A 10743-nucleotide genomic window follows, 5' to 3' on the forward strand; every position below is an offset into this window, starting at 1 on the left:
TTTATACCGTTTTGAATCTGAGTATAGTTTTGGAGATTTCTAGTAATTCCAGAGAAATCCGTGATAATAGCCCTTTAGTGGAATACACAAAACACGGCTGATTTATGAATAGTTTTCAAATAAACGCTAGATTAACGATAGTATATGTATCATTATGCACGCTAGAGAAGTGGGCTGAAAAATTTATTATCCGTGCCTTGGTCGGTGCTAACGGCACGCACACACACACACACACACGCGCTCCGATGGCGGAGAAAGGAACATCTGATTAACCCAAGACTGGTAAAATAGAGTCCTTACCTCACATCAGATGTTCTGCAAAAAGATTAATCCAATTCCTGATCGCCATTCCAAATATTGATCGCGTTTATTGATCCAACGTTATAGTCCAAAACACATAATCGACGCTGCTCCTATCCTCCCCAGTGAATGTGGTAACACGATACTTCTTGCCCGAGAAGGGAAACCCCGGACCGGAGTTTTTTCTCTGATGCACAGTCCCATCCAATCCAATCCAATGATGTGCAATACCATCCGAGAGACGATAGGCGGCGGTATTTGCCCTTTGCGAGCTCAGACCCATTCCCAATGATAACGTCAGGCTGGATGGATGAAAAATGAATGGATATCGCTAATAAAAGAAATAACGATTAAAACCCGACTATACTCGTGGTTGGCACGGAATTAGTTAAGGGGGCAGTAGGCAATTAATTTACTCAGTCGATGCCTGAACACAGAATGACACCAGTATCACTGACTACCACGGCAAGCCTATAGAAAATTATTCTATTTAATAACAATAATTATTATAAATATATAATAATTATAAATATTTTTTTCCTGTTGTACCGATACCGAGGTACGTACTGAACCGTGGCTTCTGTGTACCGTTACACCCCTACCAAACACTATACAAAATATACAACATACAAAGCTAAAATGTACAAAATGCAAAAAAAGAAATACAAAAAGGAGGTAGAAGGTATAGGTATATGGTAGGTTCCATATCCTCACCTTACCATATCCACCTCATATTTGTATCTTTTTTTTATCTACCTTTTCTCCTTTTTTCTGTATTTTTCTCCCATCCCAATTTAGTCGTTATGCCAATTCCCCCCTCCCCTTCCTGGTCGTTGCGCGTATTTGCCCCCCACCTGCCGGTCTAGGGAGCCCTGAAGACTATCACATGCTTCCTCCGATACATGTGGAGTCAGCCAGCCGCTTCTTTTTTCACCTGACAGAGAGGACTCTCACTGGGGGAGTGTAATGCGTGGGAGGATCACACTACCTCCCCCAGTTCCCTCCCTCACTGTGCAGCTGCCCTGACCGACCTGTAGGAGTCGCTGTTTACAACGATCAGGATACACCCCACCGGCTTCTCACCCACTGACACTGCCAATTGTATCAGTATGGACGACCGGCCAAGCCGGAGGTACCGCTGACAGCCGGATTCGATACCAGTGTCTCTTGCGGTGGTAGGCAGATGCTTAGTCCGCTGCGCTACCCGGCCGCCCTCATATTTCTCAGCACTGATTTATACTCATAAATCAAGCCATTCAGCGCTGAGTGCTCTACCTGCCTTGAACTTTGCCCTCTCCTTTCACTGTTTGCACCCCGGAGCTAAATCCCTGTGGATAGTGACGTGTGGGTGATTGACTGTGGGCGAAGGGAACTTGTCCTTACTTGTCTGGCAACAAGTCACACTGCCACAACCTCTAGTTTGGCGAATCAATGCGAATGCTTAATTTTCTTTACTTTTGGTTGTTGATTTCTTCTTTTTCACCATTCCAAAAATGTGTCCTACATCAGCACAAAGAATAGCCCCCTACCTGTCACATTGAAAGTTGCCACGCGAGAACAATGAATCCTTGGTTATTTGCTGGTGATTACTACTGAAGCTTTGAAGCCCAAATAATGGTAATTGGGACAGCCCTAAAATGCAGTCTCAACGATGACATGATAAATCAGATGTGGGTCTCTACAAGGCCTGAGATGAGCGCTGAAACCTACTCCACCGAGCACCCAAAGAAGCGTTCAGCGCTTATTCCAGGGCTTGTACAGACTGGAGCGTGGCCCCATTAACTACATTAGTTTTGTGGCTAACTAGCAGGTATCCAGTATGAAGAACAGCATGTATTGTGCTGAGAAAGGACTCCTCTGATCGACAACATCATTGATATGTTGGAAATGGGGCCAGTGGTAAAGAATTCAGAACTTGCCCTTTAAATCAGGGGGGGGGGGTAATGTCTGAGAGATTGAGAATGTGCTACGTGTTGTACCCATTTCGGTGAGAGATGTGGTTGATTTAGTTATCGCACACACATTATAGATTATACCTAGACAGTGTTTGTCTTTTGTCTCTGTTCCACCACTAGACACAAGGAAGTAGTGAGGCTGCTGAGACAGACAGGAGCCCACTTCTCCAGGGAAGAGATAGAGGAGGCAGGCGTAGATCTGTGCAGGTGACTCTCTCTCACACACACACACACACACACACACACACACACACACACACACACACACACACACACACACACACACACACACACACACACACACCTACACACACACACACACACACACACACACACACACACACACACACACACACACACACACACACACACACACACACACACACACACACACACACACACACACACACACACACACACACACACACACACACACACACACACAAATTGTCCCTGCCTTCCCCAGTGACCCATCCTACATAGTTGTCTCAGGTACTACCAGTTGGCCCAGTCCTCAGTACAGAGGAGGAATGCTCCCTGACGGCATAGCATAGCATCTCTGCAGCCTACTATGTCTGCCTGAGATAGTTGATCATGAATAGGCACCATAGGCTTGGCTTGTGTTTGTCTGTCAACACACCCTGATGAAGGCAACGGCTGAAACATGTCGGTTGTCAATGTCAATATAGTCCCAATAAATCATTTCTAACTGTAAGAGAGTGGTCTTTGTATCTTTTTATTCTGTTCTTACAAACCGATGACCTGCACCTCCTTTTTGGGTGTGTGTTCTTTTTGTTTATTTTTCTCTACCTGTATTTCTGTGTCTCTTGCATTAAAAACCTTGTGAATTACACCGGCCCCTCTTTGGAGTCACAGCCGTCTTGACCGTACTTTTACTTTGCCAGATTCAGCTTACCGGTAGCATTAACATCTCCTTTGTCGTCACCTTTTGATTGTTAGAAAAAAATAAGTAAAAAACATATTCTCTGGCCACTAACCTGGCCTTGTTGATCTGCCCTCGGTCCTCAATGTGGTTACTCGCCGTGTTGAAATTGAAATTCTTGTAAGTCTGAATAAGTGCCTAAATTTTAAATGTAAAGGAACATTGTCCTTTTGCTTGTAATGGAACTAGGGTGACATTTAGGGTTGGGTACTGAGTGGCAGTGCTTCCAACATGGTCACGGGGCACTGGCAGTACTACCTGGACTAAATCATGTGCGGCACCCAAATCGCAAGGGTTCCGTGCTCTTACTATATACTGTGTGGTCGCAGTTTCACAGGGAACAGAGCAAGGCTTATGGATGTAACCACGGTTCTCTAATGGATCAACACGTGCCGTAACATGTAACCATCTGTGTCGTGGTTTGCTGTGTTATAGCCTGGCAGCCAACAGTGACCTGGAGGGTCTTGAGATCTGGAGTCTGGCTGGAGCGGACCTGAATAAACCAGGATATGATGGACAGACAGCCCTAGGAGTGGTGAGTTGTGTGGAAAACACCTTTGTAATAGTAATGTAGTACTAGACTCTTAATGTAAATAGCTTCTAAAATAGTAGAGCCCGACTGGTACTGGATTTTTGAGGTTGATACTATCTAAAGAAAGAGAGAAAAAAGAGATGTACAGATGTCTGCCTGGTTTGGGCCTAATTCTGCATGTGACTAGCATAAATGATAAATTACAGTTTGTTTTTGGGTTGTTTTTTGTCCCATATTGAGAATGAGATCCTCTTGGCATGGCTACTGCATACTGCTTTGACTGCCCCACAATGAGATCCTCTGGGCATAAATTACCCTGGCTGTAAAGAGGGGTCTTGTGTGGTTTTATTTTATTCAGATATCTTGAGGTGAGAAGTCAAGGGAGCTTAAGTTTGGATCAAAATCTATCAATTTTGCCAGTGAGCTAGCATGACAGGGCTGGTACCTTTTTGGATTCTTCGAGATCTCTGGTTTCATATGATACCGTTATCTTCGCACTAGCTTAAAGAAATGAGCTAGAGCCCTTTTAAATACAGCTAATCAAAAGGCAGGACATTGGTAACATAAATGCTGATACCAACCGGTTGGGCTTGAAGTCATAATGTTGAAATATAGTGATACAGTATGTCTAGTCTAAGGTCTACTATATGCCTTGAACGGTCCTGTATGGTCCTATTGTCCTCGTACCATATGTGTCGGTATGTACTATGAAACTCATTAAGGTGTTGCCTCTCTGCATCAATGCCACCAAAACGAATGTCATGAGGTTAATTGGACCCGTTTGTTTGTTTGTTTGTTTCGCTTGTGCTCTCTGCTACACTCTCCTGTTCTTGCTCTGTCAGGCCCAGGCTGTTGGTAACAAGGACGTGGTGGCAGGTATACGCCACCTTTTAAACACCAAGACCCAGGTAACTACACACTTCCAGTCCAGAAGCATCCTTGACAAGTTTGACTCTAAACCCCCCACCCCCTCAGCCCTCACACTGAAGCATGCTGCTCGCCAAATCAATCACTGAAATTGGTGTCATTTTTTCGGTGTAATTTTCACTGTCATAATTTACACAACTGTGTTATGTTTGATTCCAGAGTTTATATGGTGGAATTGATGAGTATGATGATGATGATGATGAGGAGGTAAATTCCGATATACAGTTCGTTTTTTTTTGGGTTGTTTTTTGTCCCATATTGAGAATGAGATCCTCTGGGCATGGCGACTGCATACTGCTTTGACTCCCCCACATGGAGAATGAGATCCTCTGGGCATGGCGACTACATACTGCTTTGACTCCCCCACATGGAGCCTGACCGATACTGGATCCTTGGGGCCGATACTGACATGTGGCAGTAAAACAATTGGGCTGTAAAGAGGAGACTTCCCATTTCCCCCTATCAAAATTGAGCTTGGAACAATATCGACCCCCCTTACCAGTGCGCTAGCATGACATGGCATCTATGGATATCTCAAGATAATACTAGAAATAAATACTTTCTTTCTTTCACTAGTATGCACTCTTACCTACTATGCTATATGCACTCTAGTCTGTAGCATTCAAGTTCGACACTGTTTGACGAACAATGTGACTTACCCTTAGCTGCCAGAGTTGTACCCTTCCTGTTGACTTGTACACAACTTCACTTTGGATAAAAGTGTCAGCTAAATGACTAAATGTAATGTTTCATATGATACCACTATTTTCACACTAGCTTAAAAGATGAGCCCACTCGAGTCCGTAAAGGACAGCTAATCTACCGCTAACAATATCAGTCAAATTCGGTAACATACACGCCAATACCAATATCAAAGTCTGTCTAAAGAGAAGTCTGTCCACTTTCTGTCACCGTCTTGATAACAGGGACTAACCTGACCCCTATCTCTTTGAATCGGTCATAAATATCATTGTTTATATTTCAAATTAACACAGAATGGTTAATTTAGTCAAAAAGGAATATGCCTGAAATTGTATAAAGATTTATATAAAAATGCTGTTTTAATTCTTCTACACATGCACCATCCAGTGGTTTTGGCCAGAGTCCTTAGTTGCCATGGCAAGCGCCAAGCACTCACTGCGCAATTCCTGATTCATTCAAAACCTCTTTTTAAACTCACATTTCACCTCAAAATGCAGTCGAACATAAAATCACATCAAATTGAATTATTATCTCTGATTTTGATGTTTGTTCTGTAGCAAATAGTTTTGATAATGCCGCCATCTTTAGTGTTACTGATTTTCCCCATTTAAAAACCGCCACAGTGCTCCCGTCTCCTCGTTATAGAGATGTCTCCGTCCGCAGACACATTGCTGGTAAAGCCAATATCGGCCGATGATATCGCTCAACCGCTATATCGGTCGGGTTCTAATTTGTATCGCATTGTGTTTATAATATTTTCCCCTTTATTATCTGTTTTCTTGCCTGTGTCATGCCAAGAATAGTACCCCGAAAGGTCACAAACAAGGTCACAAACAAGGTCACAAACTGTTTTTGTGACATTTTTGGACACTATTCTTGGCTTAACACCAGCAGGGAAGAAGTAGATGAATTTGCTTTACTCGCCTTGCTTCCTCTTAGAGTGGTGCACGACTTTGTGTCATTTCAGGAACTGAAATACAGTTAAGTCCCCCTTTTTTTAAAGCCCAATCAGTGATCAAAACAAAAACAAGAAGTAAAGAATGGAGTCACGTTTTCCTTCTCTATTCGATTGACTGAGCTCTTAAAACAAGAACTAACGATAGACAACGACTAAATATGAGTTTTAAATTGTATTTGCTGTACTTTGTGTCTGTTGACACGTTTGTTTATGCAAGTGATGTTTGTAAATACTGGAATCAAACAGACCTCTGTTCTGATTTACAATGGCTTAAAAAAAGTCACAAATGGCGGATTCTCCATCTACAGATCTAATAATATATGTGAATATATACCTCACATTGATTTGTTTCAAATTAATTACAGATTGAGGCTTTAACCCCCTTCCTGGATTGGACCTAACCATGCTCCAAAACCTTCAGTGCTCTACTTTTATTTGAAAATGCTTTGAAAGTTCAGATTGAATTCTACCTCTTTGTGATGCTTCCATTGTAATGGCTGTGAATCCTAACCTAACCTGTGCAACCAGCTGACCCTGAAAACCGTGTGTGTGTGTGGTGTGTGTGTGTGTGTGTGGTGTGTGTGTGTGTGTGTCAAGTCTGCTGGTAGGGAAGACGGGTGAAAGCATCCCTCAGTCACCATTGCTCTAGACAAACCTGGTCTCTTTCTCTGTGTGTTTCAGAATGGTGGAGTGATTGAGTTCACCGCCGCCCCCACCAGGAACCTGAACTGATGCTGGTCAAGCAATATTTTTTTATCCGTCCCCAGTTCACCCTCCCAAAACGTGCCCCCATCACACACATTGTTTCATAAATGTAACTCAAGTTCGTTGAACTTCCAATGACTGAATTCCACGTTGCACATAGAGTTAAAGCCATATAAAGTTTATGTGTCTGTTTTGCCGGTCACTGTTTTAGAACTGTACTGAAAACCGTCCCTCCGAACCACAAGCACAATGTTGAATGTCCAGTGATGTTGGATGCACAGTGATGTTGGATGCACAGTGATGTGGGACAAGCGGCCACTACAGTGATGTTGGATGCACAGGGCCTAGAATAGGCAGCACTAGTTATATTGCGTATGTTTATGTTATGATTTTACCACTGTATACTGAAAACATGTTGTCCTGCTGCTGAATGTTTTTATATAAATATTTCATGCTATTATTATTGGACAGTATGAAAGACGTATGAAAAGATACGACTCAGTAATTGTGACCTACAGGGTATTGTAGAGGTGTTTCAACTCAAATATTTTATTGTGTCTGATAACTTTGTTTGTTTATAGCAATATATCCATGATAACTAAAGTTACAGGGTTGATTACCATCTTGTGTTCACTATTTTAAAGTGATATTTATGGGGTCGATAGTGTGGTGATCCTTGAATTAATGCAGCCTACATCTAACCGTCTAGCATTTGTCCACAAGTGTCCAGATGTACATGTCCCTATGGCAGGGGTTCTCAAAGCTTTCCATAGGTCCCAGTATGAATAATTTATCTCACTCAGGGACATACATTAAAACATACTGGTACTGTTATTAAATGGGGACCCATTAGAGACAATATGACAACCATCCATTTTGAGTCCCGAACTTTAAAGGGGCACTTCACCAAAAAACAATGCTGATTTACTTTTGCTCAGTTAAATAAGGTATAACAGTTCCTTTAAGATAAGTATTTCATCTACATAATTTCATTGAGCTGTAACTAATGCAACACAAGGATCCAATGTCTTTGATGATATCACTGGTGGCCATATTCAAATGTCTTTACTCTTGATAACTGTCAAACTAAATTAAAGTGTGCAAAGTTGTTCCGAGTTTTTGGACGTGTGAGGCTATGCAAAATAAATCTGCATTGTTTATGTTGTGTACTGCCCCTTTAAGAAGCCCTACTCTTACATGCTTTAGTAGTTCCCTGTTCAAACACTTAACAGTAGTCTTCCCCTCCCCAGCACCACTCATCTAGCCTCTTTTCTACAATACTCCTAGCTTGAAAACCAGCATACTTTACTCGGGTCATTCATGTATGTGTGAGGCTTGAAAGACAGCCATGGTTTCTACCTCCTATCAGCTGGAGTATGTTTGGAACCTGCCTCCATTTCGAGCGCCATGGCTGCAAAACAAATTGCATGTTGTTGCTGGATTGATGTTGTATTGTTCTGGTGAACGCTGCATCTCTGTCAGTCACTACACTGTAGGTGATGTTTGTTTTAATGTAATGGTGTAACCAATCCAGGTCGTTCATCAATTTTTGTTATTACTGATATGATAGGCCTACTATTATCAAAACATAGTTAATTCTGCGATTACATATGACTGTAAAGATCAGATATATATTTGGTCATCTCAGTTGTACAGTAAATCATATTTCCTGTTTTTTCCAATGCTGTACTGGTAGTGTATTTCTGCTCTATCAAAGTATATGGTGTGTTTGTTTTGTGTGTTTTATTCATTTTACACTGAGATACATTTATTTCTTTGATGTCCTGCTGTGTCTAGCCTATAACCGCACTGCTGTATTGTTGATGGCGAGAGAAGCACTTAATCAATGCACTATTGCAAAAAGTCATTTCAATAAATCACTTGTTTCAACGATCTGTCTCCTGTAATCGATATGCATGGTTAATACAACTTGTGTCTTGCAATATGAGCCTGAAAAGAACATGAAGCAGGACTATGTATTGCCTTCCATATGAATTAGAGCACTTATCTCTGATTGTTGGAAGGTTATATTCAATAGTGTGCCAAGATCCATTGCTATATTCCCTAAAGAAATATGGTCAGAGTGGAAAATGATGCATGTCCCTTTATGAAGACAACCAGTCAATTATAATACTATTACCCTGGATGGGTGTATGTGCCTGCCTGCCAGTGTTACACCACCTCAAACTCTGCTAACTTAAGAATTTGGATACATAAATGTAAGTAGCCTAATAGTTTTACATTACATAGAGGCCTATGTGAATGTGCTCAGCCTACCAGACGGCTAAAGGATACTGTTAGTCACATTGTTCGTCAAACTCAAACTTGAATGCTACAGACTTGAGTGCATATTATAGTAGGTAGGAGAGTGCATACTAGCTCTGTGTAAATTCAAACTTAGCTTAGTTCTAACACAAATTCCTAATAAGTTGTGATTTACACCATGCATATTACTAAAATAATAGCGGGTGCACCACATAGATAAGTTGCAAAGTATAACTCTTAAGTAACAACTAAATAGTTACACATGCTCCAGGATCGGTGTACATCATACAATGTCACATACTTATACTCACTAATGGTATAAGGCGACCTTGGGTGTCGACGTGTCGTGAAAGGCGCCACCAAATAAAATGTATTATTATTATTGATATGATATTACAATATCGTTGATCAAGCTTACTTACTACAATTGTGCTAAGAAGACACCAAGTGGCTAATGCACACTGTAACCATGACGATGGAACTCGATCTTTGATTGGCCACTTGCATTAGTTATGACTTAGTTAAAACTAGTTAATATATGTCCTAAATAATCATGGTGCAGCCCATTTTAGTAGCTGGTTTAGTTACAAACTAACTAGTAGTTTCTACGCCTCTAGTGTCGACTTTATACACTTCAATTTAGGAGTGGATTTAGCTGGTGCAACCCAGTACAGGTATTTCCATCCTGCTTGTCAAGGCGGCTGGCGGGCAGCAGAGCTCGTTGCAGGTGGAACCCAGCTCAGCCGGTCAGACCAGCATGGTCCTCATTCCTCACTGAATGAGAGGCTTGTATGAACCTACCCCCAAAACACTATAAAGAGCTGTGTAGCACTCCTCGTTTAGTCAGCGTAGAAAACGGACGCCACGAGGAAACATCAACCTCATAAGGTAGGCACTTTTAGCGTAGTATTTTATAGCCTATAAAGGGCATGGCCTCTTTTTGGTTCGGTTGTAAGGTTGTTCACCTTTTTCTGCAAATAGGCCTCATCGGCCACGTGTCTATAGGCCTACGGGTGGTTTGTGTATAGGCTACTATTTACTAAAACACTACAACGATTCTCTGAATTAACTGTTTTTCCTTTAATAGTTCAAGCAACAATGTGGACGACGACGCGCGAGGAAGAAACGTGGTCTCTCTGATGAAGTGGTTCTTAACAGTTCAACAGTTCTTTGCCAAAATTGTGAAATGTTTAGGACCACTTGACCAGGTGGACAAATGCTGCCAATTTGGGAATATGCCGAGGATGTGGATTTGGACTGACGTATCCAAAGACCAAGAGGACAACATGTTTTTGAACGTTTCTCTCTCTCTCTCTCTCTCTCTCTCTCTCTCTCTCTCTCTCTCTCTCTCTCTCTCTCTCTCTCTCTCTCTCTCTCTCTCTCTCTCTCTCTCTCTCTCTCTCGCGCGCGCGCTCAATGTGCCCCCTTGTGTTAAAATGCCACTTGCAAGTCCTGG

General features: G+C 42.0%; 1 protein-coding gene across 4 annotated transcripts in view; it reads left to right on the forward strand.

Moving 5' to 3' along the window:
* Positions 1-8904, forward strand: part of aspg (asparaginase homolog) — a gene marked incomplete at its 5' end in the record, with an annotated part of 31022 nt that extends 22118 nt beyond the window's left edge. For 3 of the 4 annotated variants that reach the window (XM_084310031.1, XM_084310032.1, XM_084310034.1), the window contains 5 exons: positions 2376-2462; positions 3634-3733; positions 4573-4638; positions 4817-4864; positions 6999-8904. In XM_084310031.1, the coding sequence (XP_084166157.1) occupies positions 2376-2462; positions 3634-3733; positions 4573-4638; positions 4817-4864; positions 6999-7049 (352 nt within the window). In that variant the 3' untranslated portion in view covers positions 7050-8904. The remainder of the gene's footprint in view (positions 1-2375; positions 2463-3633; positions 3734-4572; positions 4639-4816; positions 4865-6998) is intronic. The other variant, XM_084310033.1, reaches the window with a different exon arrangement.
* Positions 8905-10743: the final 1839 nt, after the last annotated feature.

Source organism: Notolepis coatsorum (assembly GCF_963971535.1).
Source record: "Notolepis coatsorum genome assembly, chromosome: 3".
In the NCBI taxonomy this organism is placed as follows: domain Eukaryota; kingdom Metazoa; phylum Chordata; class Actinopteri; order Aulopiformes; family Paralepididae; genus Notolepis; species Notolepis coatsorum.